This window comes from Hordeum vulgare, chromosome 7H (genome assembly GCF_904849725.1).
Source record: "Hordeum vulgare subsp. vulgare chromosome 7H, MorexV3_pseudomolecules_assembly, whole genome shotgun sequence".
NCBI lineage: Eukaryota > Viridiplantae > Streptophyta > Magnoliopsida > Poales > Poaceae > Hordeum > Hordeum vulgare.
The window spans coordinates 434,753,346-434,764,796 of NC_058524.1; the positions used below are offsets into that span (position 1 = coordinate 434,753,346).

General features: G+C 43.6%; 1 protein-coding gene across 1 annotated transcript; it reads left to right on the forward strand.

The window, feature by feature from the left end:
- Positions 1-1,677: 1,677 nt before the first annotated feature.
- On the forward strand, positions 1,678-11,234 carry LOC123412985 (DNA-directed RNA polymerases IV and V subunit 2-like). The gene is made up of 8 exons (XM_045105933.1): positions 1,678-1,890; positions 2,881-3,488; positions 4,081-4,290; positions 6,017-6,888; positions 6,982-7,273; positions 7,610-8,533; positions 9,827-10,098; positions 10,308-11,234. Exons 2-8 carry the CDS (start codon positions 2,883-2,885, stop codon positions 10,807-10,809), a joined length of 3,678 nt encoding a protein of 1,225 aa, XP_044961868.1. The 5' UTR covers positions 1,678-1,890; positions 2,881-2,882; the 3' UTR covers positions 10,810-11,234.
- Positions 11,235-11,451: the final 217 nt, after the last annotated feature.

Here is an 11,451-nt window from a genome sequence, read left to right on the forward strand (position 1 = left end):
AAATTTGAGCATAGCTGAAAATTAGGAGCAAATCTGGAAATAGGCGCAAATTAGGGGCACAAATGTAAATGTCCTAATATTTTAATGGTTCCTGCAAAAAGGGAGTTGACGGTAGAGGGGCAAATTTGAGCATAGCTGAAAATTAGGAGCAAATCTGGAAATAGGCGCAAATTAGGGGCACAAATGTAAATGTCCTAATATTTTAATGGTTCCTGCAATTGCACAATAATGTGCTACTCCCTCCGTTCGTAAATATAAGTCTTGTTAGGGATTCCACTACAAACTACATATGGATATATATATAGACATATTTTAGAGTGTAGGTTCACTCATTTTACTCCGTATGTAGTCAGTAGTGAAATCTCTAGAAAGACTAATATTTAAGAACAGAGGGAGTATTAGACAAAGGACCATGCATGTGTAAACCTCGATTGTAAACATTAGTGCTTCACATTGTTTCCCTGCAACACATATGTTGGTGCACTAAAGAAGGGGTCTTTAGCGCCCCTGACTTGTGCACGGGAAGTGGTAGCCCTCGGCAAGCCTTGCCAGGGACACCAAAGGGCAGGGAAAAACCCTACAAGAACCTCTTCGGTAGGCGGTACGTCGCTAACCCCGGCAAACCCCTTTTGCCGAGGAAGGCTGGCAGAGAACCAACAGAACCCAGGCCAGGGGCAAGCGAAGCCCCCGGCAAGACGATCTCGGCAAGGGCACTTTCCCATAGTGCCCACAGAAAGATACCTTGAAGGCCCCCGAAGCCTCAAGACTGAAGACCAGCAACAAGGCCCCGACAAGCCCCTTTTGCTGGGAGGAAAGCAGCAGGACCCTGACAAGCTCCTTGCCGAGGGAGCTACCAACGCTCCAACGAACAGCATGCCCGACAAGGCCCCGAAGCACAGCGTGCCAGCACAACAGCCAGCTGCCCCTAGTCACTTGATAATGTCGTTTCAGTCGACGCGTGTGAGGCATAATCTGGGGAGCACAATACCGATGGGACGCACGCTTGTCCCATCTCTGAGACACCTGACGAAGCCATTAATGCGTCCGTTAAGACGTCGGAACCGTTCTAGCTTACTATACAACTTGTGGGTGTACTGTGCACCTCATGAAAACCCGATGCTTCCCCTGTAGGAGTCCCCTTGCACCTATAAAAGAAGGCCATGGGTATGTATTTGGAAGGTTAGCCAGCTGGAAGATTGACGCTAAATAGCCGATAACCTTCGTACCATCAACGCAACGCAGGAGTAGGGTTTTACGCCCCGAACGTGGGTAAAAAACGATCGTTGCCCCGGTCCTTAGGTCAGCCCCTTCGTGCATCCTTCTCCCCCGCCGGACCGTAAGAAGCCTCCGTTCCTTGTCAAGTTTTTCGGGTCGCGTTGCCGTCACCGAATCGCGTCGTCGTTCCCTGTGCCGACCCCGACCCCGACCCCGACCCGGTCGATGTTCCCGGTACAGGGGACGTGGCACCGTTCCCCGTTCCTGGCAACCATGGTCGTAGAACCGCCCATCCGTCCACCCGTTGCAGACTTGCAGATCGGACGGCAATGGACCCCGTGCCCCCGGTCATCAGACCGACGAATGGGACCGGCGCCCAGCAGTCAAAGCGACAGGCAGAGGGGAAGGACGAGCGGAGCAAAAACCCCAAGCCCCAATCCCAACAACCCATCCTGCTGCACTGCATAAAGCGAAGGCGAAGGGGAAGCGCCTCATCACTGGCCCCCCTTCCCTCTTCCGTCCTTGCTTCGTCCTCGCCACCTCCTCGCTTTCACGCTCTCTGCCTGCTTGCCCAAAACCCCAACCTTCCAAATCCAGAAAGAAAACCCCAACCTCGACCGCAACGCCGTAGGGTTTTCCTCGCCCCCCCCCCCGGCGGCGATCGCCGGCGCGCAGGTAGCCCAGCCGCCCCCCGCCCCATACGCCACCTTCTCCCCCATTTCCGCGCGTTTGCCTGTCGTTTCTCGACGCCGCCGTCGCGGGGGTTTTATCGCCGCGTCTCGGGTGCAATGCCGCCTCTGCTCTGCTCTGCCCGCGGTCGCCCTTTGGTCGGTTTCCGCGTGGGGATCGTTCGTTTGGTCGCGGCTCGACCTTGTGCTGCTCTTCCGAAAGAAAAAATGAGTTCTTTTTCTGCGAAAAAAAGAAAGAAAGGAAAGAGCTTTTCCGGCACGAGCGAGGGTTTAGGGAGGGAGCCTGTGGCCTCGCCGCGCGCAGGAGCCGCAGCTGCTCTGTTTTTTCTGTTTATACATACGCTTCGGTGGTTTGTGACTTTGCGACCTGGGTAATGCGGCGGATTGAGTTTTTTTCCTTCTCCTTTTCTCTCGGACGCTGGGGTTAGCGCGGAGGGATCCTTGTCTTGATCTGCGTCAACTGGCCGATTTCTCCATCTGGTGCTATGGGCTTGCGACATGTGGCCAACCACGATTGGACAAGGGCAGATGCAGTTGTATTATTAAGTTCTGCTCGGTTGATGTTTCGTTAGATTGGTGCGCTGCTCAAGTGCCCAGTTTAGGCGAAATGGCTGTCTGATGCGTGTTGGATCTGCATTATTTTTTTCTGTTATGTTGTTAATGTCTAGGGAAATTGTTGGTGGTTCTGGTTTTCAGTGGCCAATGTCTTGTCTTGTGGAGCTATCTCTGCATGCCTTCTGTTGACTCGTCCTTTAATTGCAACCAGATTGCATAATGTAGTAACCTTGATGACTCTGTTGCAATATTCCTCTTCTCTTGTTTATACAGAGAAGGGGATTTGTTGCAATGTTCCTCTTCTCTTGTTTATTCAGGAAGGGGCTTTGTTGACATGTGTTGCTCTTCTTTCTCTCCTGTGAAAACTGATTAAAAAAAATCCCTTTGTTGACATGTGGCATCTGCGTGCCCGGTGGTTCAGCGATGGAAGAGCCGGAAACGAACCTCGGTCAGCAGTCACCAAATGGACCAGATACTGAGATCGATGTCACGGATTTCATGGTTTTGGATTGCGATGAGGAAGGCAAGTTTTATGTAAAACAGGATGCAAAAGGGGAGCAGCAACCATTTGGAGGGCTCTCTCCTATGGATGTGGGTTTGAAAGGAATACCTTCTGTGGTAGATGAAGGGAAAGTGAAGTCTTCTTCAGACCCAAGTGCGCAAGTACCAATCGACTTCAATAGTGCAAGCCTGGAGAAGTTCTGTAAAGAAGCAGCACGATCCTTCTTCACTGAAAAAGGGCTGATCAGCCATCAGATAAACTCCTACAATGATTTTATCTCCCATGAGCTACAAGAGCTCTTTGACTCTCTAGGGGAAATAACTGTCGAACCTGATTATGATCCTTCAAAGAGAGTAGGTGACTGGAGACATGCAGCTGTCAAGTTTGGCAGAGTGGAGCTTGAGAAGCCCATGTTTTGGGCTGACAACAGTGACCTCGATGAGCAGAAACTCACACTGAAGCCTGTACACGCTCGCCTTCAGAAAATGACATATTCTTCTAAGATTAATATAGAAATGACTGTTCAGGTCAGGATGCTCCCTACTCCTTACTCAATGGACAACTATTCTGTATTTGGTACAAGTAACTGCACTATATATACAAGAAAAGGAAATTAATCTGCCTTCATAGGAAATTTAAAATTGATCTCAACCCTTTTGGACAGTATTTTCAACATTATTAGTATCACATAAGTTAATTCTTAATGGGTTTTAACTTCTTGTGATGAAACTGATGTTTATTTGTTGCGTTGAACATCATATGTTTTCTCTTATATGAACGTCATGCAATGCTCTTGTAAGTTTGAACGTCGTATGCAACGTCATATGACACTTTATCCATGCCTCTTATATATTTTCTCTACCGTGCATGCAATGCTCTTGTAAGTTTGCATTACATGTGTTGATTACGCTTTTTCTCAGCACTCTAACATTGATCTTGACATGTCTGGCCTCAGCGAAACCACACAATTGTTTTCCTCTACTAATAAGTGGATGTGAGTTAAAGTAATTCTCCTGTTTGTTGTAAAGATATCATGCTGAATTTTGTGTAAACGAGAATCTGAGATCTTGTCATATGTTGTTCCATCTGATTTATTAGTGTTTTCACTGTATGTATTAGGTTTATACACTCAACGAAAGCGACAAATCAAAAACCGGGAAGGATCCATATATCCATAAGAAACTTATATCGTCGCCAGAAACTAAATGGGTCACCATTGGCAGGTTGCCTGTCATGGTGAAGTCAAATTTGTGCTGGCTGTATGAACTTCAGGAAACCGAATGCCAGTTTGATTATGGTGGATACTTTCTGATCAAGGGAACGGAAAAGGTATTGCCTTACATGATGTATCCTATTAATTCTGTTCTGAACATGTTTCCACAATAATCAGTGCATGTTCACATTCTATTGCACATTTTGCATCCTTTAAAGGAGAAGTGAAAGTGAAGGGAAAGTGAAATCTTCTTCAGACCCAATAATCATGCATCTTCACATCATATTGCACATCTTATGCTATTGTTATATTTGAATGGAGATATCTCGTTTCAGATATCTGATGAGATTTATTTAGTAGAACATCTGAAAAGTCATGCAAGAGAGGAATCCTGCTACTGCTATACATATATGAGAAAATTTATCTTGACTTGTGATATACTCCCTCCGTCCCATAATATACGCTCTTATATTATGGGATAGAAGGAGTACTTTAAGAACGTGATCATAGTTAAACTGGAACTTAATGTATTACTAGTAAGGAACACGTGCGTTGCTACGGAATAAATAATTTGTATCGCATATTTACAAGACAAACTAATTTTAAGTACTGCTCGGTGCTCGGTGTGTCTGGAAACCTCATATTGATCTGGTTGTTTTTGGCAAAACACAATTTACTGGATGGTGAGCAATCCGATCTCAATATCTGTTTTTAGAAGCAAACCCAACAGTTGGTATACTAGAACCCCAGGGGAAACATACCATAACCATCAACTGTTTTTTATAGGTGTAAGGAATTCGATTGTGCTACTTAGATCTGTTATATGCAATATTTTAATACAGACCCGTTCGAATTCTTTTTTTTTTTGAGAAGGAGGAAGCGAGCCCCCGGCCTCTGCATCAATCGATGCATGCAGCCATATTATTAAAAATAGTTCAAAGTAACATCTTAGGTCCACAAAGCTCTGAAGCTCGAAATGAAAAGCAAAGCAAAAATGATATGAAGGAAAAACTGCCACATTCGGCATAACTAATAGCAGACTACGATGCCTATACACCTAGCCTATTATTAGCACGTCATCCAAACCGGTTGAAGATAACCCGTGCGACCATCTCCCATCGGTTGCATCCAATATCCATAAGCTCCCTGGAGTCCGCATGCCTGAGTAACGACCACGTACGGATCCAAGATGTTGCTCTGAAGATAACCTGCAAAAAGTTGTTGAAGTTCTTGCCATTAAAAATCATGTCACTCCTGGTATTCCACATAGCCCAAAATAGAGCACATATCCCAATTCTAATAAGTTTCGATATTTTAACGTCAACTCCATTGAGCCACGTTGTAAATATGGAGGTAATCCATGTAGGTGGGATAACATTAAAGGCTATATGAATAGTGCGCCATAGTAGTTTTGCAAGAGGACAGTCCAGAAAAAGGTGTCTTATTGTTTCATTTTGCTCACAATAGCAACAATTTGATCTACCTCTCCAACTACGTTTAATTAAGTTATCTTTGGTTAATACCACACCTTTGTGTATAAACCACATGAAGAAATTTTCAGTTGCTGAACTGCCCCTTGCCCAACATTCTTCAGATTTAATCTCTTCAAGGAATGGCTTTGAGGAAGTCTATTGTTAGGAAATATGCAACTTTGTATTTCAGGGGCCAGTATATATATACAATGTATAGGTGGTAAATACGCAGAACACCCGTTATACTATAGGGGAACTATACAGGCTAGATCGAAACACAATATAACTCTTAACATCATGTATAAATCTTTTCTTTGTACCACGTCTGGGTTTTTAACCTCAGATGTTTTCATTGCTTTCAACTCTGTAGGCATTTATTGCTGAAGAAGGGAGATGCTTATCCAGGATTTGGGTCACTGACTCCCCGAGTTGGGTTGCTTCTTACTTGTCTCAAATCAAACGAGAAAAGATCTATCTTAAACTTGTTCCATCTAAAGAGAATGATGGTTTCCATAAAGTCATTAACATGTCCTTCTTGGGTGCGACTATGCCAATATGGATAATGTTTTTTGCACTAGGTGTATCATCAGATAAGGAAGCTTTTGATATGATCGACATACAAGATTGTGATGCTTCTTTGCTCAACATATTATCAGCAACTATAAGACAATCTGATGAACAATGTGAAGGCTTCCGCGGAGGAGGTAGAGCCCGTCAATATGTTGATGAGTATATCAGAAAAACGAAGCTTCCGCCAAAAGAATCCTTCGATGGGTATGTTGGTAAGTATCTGTTTCCTGGTGTCAGTGACAATAGGTGCAAAGCACTTTTCTTGGGTTACATGATGAAATGCCTGCTAATGGCCTACTGTGGCCGCCGGAAATGTGATAATAAGGATGATTTCCGTAACAAGAGGCTAGATCTAGCATGTCAGCTGCTTCGTAGAGAACTTTGGGTGCATCTTGTGCATGCAACGAGACGCATGGCCATGGTAATGCAGAGGCATTTGAGTGGTGATGGTGACTTACAAGTTCTCGATCATTATGTTGATGCCTCAGTTATTACCAATGGTCTGAACCGTGCCTTCTCCACTGGTTCCTGGTGCCACCCACATAAATATGGAAGGTGCTCAGGGATTGTTGCAACCCTTAGAAGAACAAATCCGCTTCAAATGATGTCGGACATGAGGAAGACAAGACAATTGTCTGCATACTGGGGAAGTGCTGGAGATGCTAGATATCCGTAAGTTGTTACCTTTTTACGCACAGTGGTTGATGCACATCCTATCCTTTCTAAATATCTTACTGTGAACTGACATGGAAAATACTTCTGTAGGAATCCCTCCTACTGGGGTAAATTGTGTTTCATGTCCACTCCTGATGGTGAAAAATGTGGATTTGTGAAGAACCTAGCTGCCAGTGCTGTGGTTAGCTCTGTGATGAGGAAGCCTTTGATTGACTTATTTGTGTCCTGCGGTATGAAGAAACTAGATGAAGTTCTTGTACAAGAGATTGGCGGTACAGAAAAGATCTTCTTGAATGGAGATTTGGTTGGTGTGAGTGCACAGCCAGGCGAATTTGTTACGAATCTAAGAAATATGAGACGCAGCAAGCAAATTGATCCACAGGTTTTATGTTTGCCTATTTCCTGATTCTGTTTAACTACCCAATTTTCACATTGGATCATGTTTGTTATTTTTTATACCTGAAATCCATTTGCTCTTTCGTGCAAATAGAAATACTTCTCATGATTTATTTACATTGTTCATTTTGTGCATGATTATTAGTTTCTTACCAAATCTAAGTAATCTGAGATCAGACTCTGTGTATTTGAGATATATCATTGTTGCGCCATATTTTGCCACAAGCATGAGAATATGGTTTTCTATTTTGTGGAGTATGTAAGAACACATATGTGTCACAAGATAACATGGTTCTTGTTTCCATGTGTAACTTTTGTTTAGGTGGAAATCAAAAGGGACAAGCTAGATAAAGAAGTTCGTGTCTTTTCTGATGCGGGGAGAATTCTAAGGCCACTTCTTTTAGTTGAAAATCTTAAAAGCATCGCTAAACCGAACGGTGGATCATACTCATTTCAGCAACTTATGGACCAAAATATAATTGAACTGATTGGTGCTGAAGAGGAGGAGGATATCCAATGTGCTTGTGGAATTAAGGATCTCTTTTCAGGGGACAAAAAAGAGGGTCTTTTGTACTATAGCCATTGTGAACTCGACCCTTCTTTCTTGCTAGGGTTGAGCTGTGGTATCATTCCCTTTGTCAACCATAATTCTGCTAAGAGAGTTTTGATGCAAGCTGAAAAACTATCACAACAGGCTATTGGCTACTCACCTACAAATTCTCAGTATAGAGTTGATACCCTTTTTCATCAAATGTACTATCCACAGAGTCCCCTGTTCAAAACTGTATTATCTGACTGTCTTGGTAAGAGAGGCCTTACTAGACCAGAGTATTTCAATGGCCAAAATGCAATAGTTTCAGTCAATGTTCATCAGGGATTTAACCAAGAAGACTCCCTGGTATTTAATAGGGCTTCGTTAGAGCGTGGCATGTTCCGGACACTTCATTTCAAGAGCTACAAAGCACAGATAGAAAACAAAGAGGTGACCAGAAGACTCAAACACAGGGAAAAAACTGAATTTGGAAAAACCCAAAGCAAGAAAGGACGTGTTGACAGTCTCGATATCGATGGATTACCATATGTTGGAGCGAGTCTTCAAAGTGGCGACATTGTCATTGGGAAGGTCTCAGAGTCTGGTGAAGATCGTAGTATGAAGCTTATGCATACTGAAAAAGGGATGGTGGAGAAGGTTATTCTTTCAGCTAATGATGATGGGAATAACTCTGCAGTTGTTACTCTAAGACAGGTGAATAATATAATCTTCACAGAAGTTGTACAAAACAAATATTTTCTATTTTATGGCACCTTTTCTTTGCGCAGCCTGGAAATGAAGAGAATGCAGTTTTTCTTACCATATTGTATTTTGAAACATAAAAATACACTTTCCAAATATATTAAAGGGTTCACTTGACTTTGGGAGCAAAACATAGTCACCTATCAAGGACTCCTATCTTTGTTAGTCTAGTTAAAAAATAGCTAACCAGGCACCATATGTTTCCTTTGACTTTTCCCATCTTCGATCAGTTTTTCTTGTTGTCCGTGCTGCCTTTCCATCAATTGTAATGACATATGCAGAAAATAGAATGCAACTTCAACATGATGTTGAGCATATGTTTGGCTTTGTTTTTCTCTCGTGAATTCACACATGTTATTGATGTCAATAATTTGACGGGTGGCTTATGCTACAACTACATTTTATATGATGTGATTGGTAATTAATTATTACATGACATATATTGGCATTTCCCCGCCGAATAGTGATTAAGTATTCATTCTAATAGCGTTTACCTTTCGATGACATGTTTAATTTTGCTCATCTGATGATATGGTTATTACATTTTAGGAGATGATAGATGGTCTACAATGTTTGCTTCTATTATCTACTCCCTCCATCCCACAATACAGGATGTAGCTTGCAAAAACGTCTTATATTATGAGACAGAGAGGGTAGATTAAAGCCTTGAGCCTCTGAGATCACCTCAGCTGTCATTGTATTATATCACTCTTTGTTTTCTATTCTCGTATTTCTGTTCTGTTCTAATACCTGCATATGAACCGTAGCAATATTTACTTTCGATGGCCCTGAAATCCTATATACTCCCTCCGTCCCTATTTACATGGCCTCGCCGTTTTACGTGGTTTAATTTTGACCATCAATAAAACTGATATAAGTATTAAGTAATGTGTTATAAAAATTATACCATCAAGAAACGAATTCAAAGTTATAACTTCTGTGGCATATAATCTAGTATGTTTTATTGGACAAATTGATGGTCGAAGTTGCCGTTGGCCTGGGGGTAGTCCTGCCGATAACCTGGGATGTTCACTAGCCTAGTGTTTTTTCCTTTCTGTTGAGCCTCAGGCTCGGACCCTTGTACAGTTTTTACTATCCTCCTTTTCAATGAAATGAAACGCAAAGCCTTTGCGTTTTCCCGGAAAAAAAATGTGTTGCACCATATAATTGTGCACAGAGTAAAATTGCCCGCTTGATAGACATTTGTTAAATTTAGTGATTTTGTAAATCTGACACTTGTTGTAGGTTCGCCAACCTTGTGTTGGAGACAAGTTCGCCAGCATGCATGGCCAGAAAGGAGTTATTGGTCTTTTGGATTCTCAGGAGAACTTTCCATTTACTTGCCAAGGAATAGTTCCAGATATTGTGATAAATCCACATGGCTTCCCAACTCGCCAGACTCCTGGTCAGCTCCTCGAGGCTGCATTTGGCAAGGGAATAGCTCTTGGTGGGACGTCCAGATTTGCAACGCCATTTACCACTCCATCTGTGGACGTGATCACGGAGCAATTACACAAGTAAGTGTGTGATGAGGAATTTGGTTGTTTTCTTCAATTTTCTGTTGCGACCAATGATTCTCTTCTTCCACGCGCAAACATACACGTCGTGCACAAGGCGAACCGCCCAGCAGAATAAGATGTAAATTTACATGCTCAAGCCCACATGCTTGCCATTTTGTGACTCTTGCTCATGCACTTTTGTCTTGTTTCATTGCACCGCAATGCAGAGCTGGTTTTTCAAGGTGGGGAGGTGAGAGCGTTCTAAATGGCCAGAATGGTGAGAGAACGAAATCCTTGGTGTTCATGGGGCCAACCTACTACCAGAGGCTGACTCACATGGCCGAGGACAAGGTGAAGTTCCGCAACACCGGGCCGGTGCACCCGCTCACGAGGCAGCCAGTGGTGGACAGGAAGAGGTTCGGCGGTGTCAAGTTCGGGGAGATGGAGCGCGACTGCCTCCTCGCTCATGGCGCCACCGCCAACCTCCACGAGCGGCTCTTCACGCTCAGCGACTTGTCGCAGCTGCACATCTGCCAGGTGTGCGAACGGGTGGCGAACGTGGTCCTGAGGCCGGCGGAACGGGGGAGGAAGGTCCATGGCCCCTACTGCGGCTTCTGCAAGTCGACGGAGAACATACTCCGGATCAAGGTGCCTTACGGCGCAAAGCTGCTCTACCAGGAGCTCTTCAGCATGGGGATCTGCCTCAAGTTCGAGACCGAGGCCAGTTAGAAGTTGATCGCTCTCTTCAAAATGAACCTGCCCTATGCTGTGAAACCTTGCCCTGGTTGGAGCTGTTTAAGGAACGGAAGGGATCAGCATTGGGCCCTGCACCGTGCTGTCTAATTTTGATGAACTTGATCGCTCTCTTCAAGACTGCTTTTATTTAAGGAACTTGCACTGTGCTGTCTAATTTGATGGAAATTTCGAACCATTCTACGGATTGTTCAGCGTTCCTCTGACTGACAAACAGGTGCGATGCGTATTTACCATTGTACAGGGTACAGCCTTGTTACGTCTCCAGGTTGCAATTTGTGTGTCATAAGACCTTGGGTTGCAACTTCACAATATATAAGCCACATTTCTGCCAGTTTTTGCAGGATAAATGACACTTATGTGTTCGTAAACATAGAAATTCCTTGCTAATGTGCTCGGTACTCACTGTCAAATTCTCCTTTTTTCTGCGAGAGTCAAATTCTCCTTTCAGATACACACATACCTCTTTTAATTGAAATCCACCTCTTGGATCATTGTTTCTTCTTCTTTTTTTGAGCGAGGATCACAGTTTCATTTGGAGTAACAAAAGAAACCATTTGTCAACATTTTTTTTGAGACAATTCTGTCAACATTGCTTGGAACGAATTGATAAGAGCC